General features: G+C 35.8%; 2 protein-coding genes across 2 annotated transcripts in view; both read right to left on the bottom strand.

Annotated features, from left to right (window-relative positions):
* The window catches only part of LOC107285917 (vomeronasal type-2 receptor 26-like), a 13,238-nt gene extending 10,508 nt beyond the window's left edge, over positions 1-2,730 (bottom strand). The window contains exon 1 of the mRNA XM_015814190.2: positions 2,681-2,730. Coding sequence (XP_015669676.2) covers positions 2,681-2,730 — 50 coding nt within the window. The remainder of the gene's footprint in view (positions 1-2,680) is intronic.
* A 1,325-nt stretch (positions 2,731-4,055) lies between these two features.
* The window catches only part of LOC114922432 (vomeronasal type-2 receptor 26-like), a 9,717-nt gene continuing 9,484 nt past the window's right edge, over positions 4,056-4,288 (bottom strand). The window contains exon 7 of the mRNA XM_029283776.1: positions 4,056-4,193. Within this exon, the coding sequence (XP_029139609.1) occupies positions 4,056-4,193 (138 nt within the window). The remainder of the gene's footprint in view (positions 4,194-4,288) is intronic.

The following is a 4,288-nucleotide window of genomic DNA, read 5'->3' as shown; positions in this document are numbered from 1 at the left end:
TCATGATTACAAATAAGATCTAGTCAAAATTCCCGGGTGCATTAATCTGAAAAATGGCCTGTTACTGACTTGTTCATAATGTGATGACATTTGCTGTCATAAGTTATCTAGTAGGGGGCCAATAGATGGTGCTGTAGGAGTGCAATAGCAAAAAAGGCTGAAGTTGAAGGGGTAAACAAAATCTGAAAAGCTGAGACCACGGTCAATGCTATACAATGGGCAGATTTGAGTCCTTCAACTAAATATGCACCTGAGACCTTTATCCATTGCATCCTCCAAAACCCATTTGATGGAGTATAAGTAAATTAATTACATATATTTCCTGGAAAATCAGTTGCTTCAAGGATGAACATTAATCTGAAGCCAGAATGGGACAACTCACCATAGCCAACTCATTGTGGCCAACTGGCTATGGCCAACTCACCATGGGACAAGTCACCATGGGACAATTTTACAATTTAATATAATTATTTAAAATAAATAAAAAATATATTTTAATTTTTGTAATTCCCATTTCATTTTGTCGTTCCTTTTGTATCCCTTTTTAAATCATTCTATTCCACCATTTCTTAGACATTAGTGTAACTCTTGTCCTGCAGCGAGTTGGCCATGGTGAGTTGTCCTGCAGCGAATTGTCACAGATTCATCTGAAGTTCTAATTCCAAAGGTGTAGATTCCAAAGTATGGACTTTTCTGTGTTGGCACTCCAAACATCTTACCTGATTTCCTTCCAAATTCATGGGAGAAAAAAATATGTCATTTTTCACACACCTTGACTTTACCCTTGAAGTATATGGGAGGAACAGGCAATCCAGTACAATAACATCTATTCATCTAGGTGTCTGTCACTTCTGATTGGAGAGAATGCAATATCATGAGATCTCAACAGAAACCAATGTGCTGGGTGTGATTTACTTTTTTATTATTTGGAAGTGGGGAAAGATCCACTTCCAAGTAATATTTTCCCCATTGTTCCCTGTGTACATTTTTTTTGAGGTTTCCTTAGAAGGTGGGTGGATTGGGATAAATAATATTTCTGTCACCCCTTATATCAGTAGGAAATCGGGTGATTTCAGGGACTTGAAGACAGAAAGAAGAAGTAGTAGAGAATTGCCAAAGGAGCCCTATCTTTTATTCAGAGTCTGGGTTACGATATTTCACCTCTGACTTAATTTAAATACAAGGACTTAACTAAAATACTGTACTTAGAATAATATTATAAAGACAGGATGGCACAGCACTGAATTCTCCACATCAGATCAATAACACATTTATATACCTCACGGCATTTAAAAATGAAACATGCTTTCCCTAGTCCATTGGTCCATCAAACAAACTGTGGGAAATCTAATGAAAGTAGATTAACTATCTATTGACTAGCAAAGAAAGAGAAAATGTTAGTGTACTGAAGAGCATATTGATTCAGTGATGTGATTTGTGCCAACAGTTCTCACACATTCTGAAACAAGGATCACAGTATTACTTATCTTTCTAATTCAAATGTAATTGACATTCGCCCCCAGTGGTTGGATTCAAATATGGGGAAAACCAGTTCTTTGTGTGGATGCCGCTTCCGAAAGTCTATTCTGAGTCTGGGCAACAAAAAATTAGCTACCGGTTCTGCCGAAATGGTGCGAACTGGCTGAATCCCACCACTGCCCTCCCCCCCCAAAATCCAATGTTCCTCAATCTTTCAAATTTTGAGGTCTGTGGACAATTCTGGGAGTTTGATTTTAAAGGTCAAAACTTTGAACTGCATTTAGAAGCTAGTAAGGACCAAAGCTAATAGGAAATCAGTGCAGAATCCCTTTGATGCACCAACAGCTGAGTAATTGCATTCTAGTCCAATTGAAACTATTGAACTGTCTTTGAAGAAACACCCATGTACAACACATTGAAGTAGTCCAGGCAAGAGTGAAAAGGGCTTGGGTTACTCTGGCAAGTTCCTCTTACTCAAGATAGCGTTGTAAAGATGTACTGTACTAGACAGATCTGGGAAAAGGTAGAAGGAAAGAGAAGAAGAACATGACCAGCATCAAGGTGGCTGGACTCAATTAGTGTCAAGTGTGTGTCACTGAGATACATGAAGGTCCAGGTTATGGACAGATCAACCTGAAGATGGTCTAGCTATGATATCAGTAGATGTTGATGCCATATGACAGTTGATAATCAATCCATATGAACTTATTCTCTATATAGGCCAAAAGAGTGCAATATTCAAGAAAAAAATCATTCAAAACTATATTGATGTTAGGATATATCATTTCCTAGAGGTAAACATTCTGGAATATCTGACCTTCATTGAAGAAGATGGTTTCGTTCACACAATACACAATAAGAAGAAATTAAAATTTCTCCACTGGCTAGTGAGAGAAGAAGTAGACTTAGGCAGAGATTATGCTAGTCTGAAATTGCAGGTTTCTCTTCCATAACTGGGGCAAACTGGAAAGTCTTCACTGCAGAGGAGCTATTTTGAGATCACTGAACTTCAACTTTGTGCCAGAGAAAGAACTTTGGGAAGCATCTCCATCAATATCTTCAAATGCTATTGCTGAAAACGCATTTCTTTCTGTTTCTGTTTCTGTCCGAATTTCCCTGTGCCACGATGCAGATGAAATGTCCATTGAAGGTGACAATAGAAGAATTTAAGAAGTTTAATCACTACAAGCCAGGAGATTACCTGATTACTGCAATAACATCTAAAATATTTTCTCGACGTTTCCCATACATTTTCTCTAAGCCTCCAACCCACTACTTTCAACATGGATGGGAAATTAAAATGAAAAAAAGAAAAAATAGGATATGGATTAAATAAGTGGAAATTGAGATATGCTTTGACTAGAAAAGATATTTTAAACTGATATTATTAGAAAAGTGTAACAAATGTTGATATACAATTGTATGCTTACTAACAATAATAAGAACTGTGTTTGCTTGATGTGGAAAAATAGTTATTGCCAGAAGAAGAGAGGATGTACTGGCAGGTGTAATAGTGGCCCTAGCTGGAAGAAGCTTATATGTACCACAGAATTACTAATAGACTCAGTCATCACGTTGTCTATTGAGCACATGTATGTGAAAATAGAAAATATATATATGAAAATCATGAAGAAGAAAAGTTGTCATGATGTTTATCAAAAATTAAAATATCAAGTTGCCCATTAGGAGTATTTTTTCCCCTTCCCTTTTGAAACATGTTGGTTTCAGGATTTGAGATGATTAGAAGCAAATGATAAGAATCAACTGAAGGCACATTCAGGGAAAGCCAAGTTTGTAGGATTTCTTCAGCTGTATTGTGAATTGCTAGGATGGCAGCACACACAAACACACATACACACACTATATGTATATGTATATGCAAATGGATATGGACATGGATAAAAAACAGGAATCCATTTTAATACTTCTCATAAGCACACCTTCATTGTCATATCAGGTGTCTACATGACTTTTGTTTTCAAATGATTCAAAGTTTTTGATGGAAGACAGTGTAAAATAATAATTTGTTTCTCACTCTCTCAATCTCTCTCATCTCTCATCTATCTATCTATCTATCTATCTATCTATCTATCTATCTATCTATCTATCTATCTATCTATCTATCTATCATCTTACATTATCCAGCCAGAAGAGACCAATCAAATATATATTTGAAATTAACTATTTTTAAAAATCAGAATATCATCCCCCAAAATAAAATATAACACCAACATATATAGCAAAAAAAAACACACAACATCATTAGCCATAGTCTTTAATTTAATCTAAAACTATGTCAGAACATCTCTGGTAACATCTCTGGCCTGGTTTCAGAAATTTTATTAATGTCATTGATGATATTTATGATTTAACATGAATTCAGATTGTGGCAATTGAAGGATATAGTTATTTCAAATAATTTGAGTTGTTTTAGCAACGTCACTACTCAATTATTATAATACAAAATTCACATGGAATGAAGAAAAATAAGCTACAACACATAAAACATGACTTCAAAGTATGTGGTTTTATACTGAATGTAAACTGTACAAAAATAAAGACCAACATCAGGAGACTTAATGATTTTTTATCATCAGATTTTCTTTGGTGTTCATGGCAGGTCTCAGAATAATAATGTAGCATTTGGGGATAAAGATGCAGACTAGTAAACCCAGGCTGGAGGCCAGGATGGAGAAGATCTGCACGGCTACCATGTATTTCCCTTTGGAGCTCAAGTAGGTGGGTACAAAGGAGATCCATACACTACAAAAAACCAACATGCTGAAGGTGATCAGTTTGGCTTCATTGA

Source organism: Protobothrops mucrosquamatus, unplaced genomic scaffold (genome assembly GCF_001527695.2).
Source record: "Protobothrops mucrosquamatus isolate PMUCROS unplaced genomic scaffold, P.Mucros_1.0 scaffold_84, whole genome shotgun sequence".
Lineage (NCBI taxonomy): Eukaryota > Metazoa > Chordata > Lepidosauria > Squamata > Viperidae > Protobothrops > Protobothrops mucrosquamatus.
This window is presented reverse-complemented; position numbering and strand designations above follow the sequence as displayed.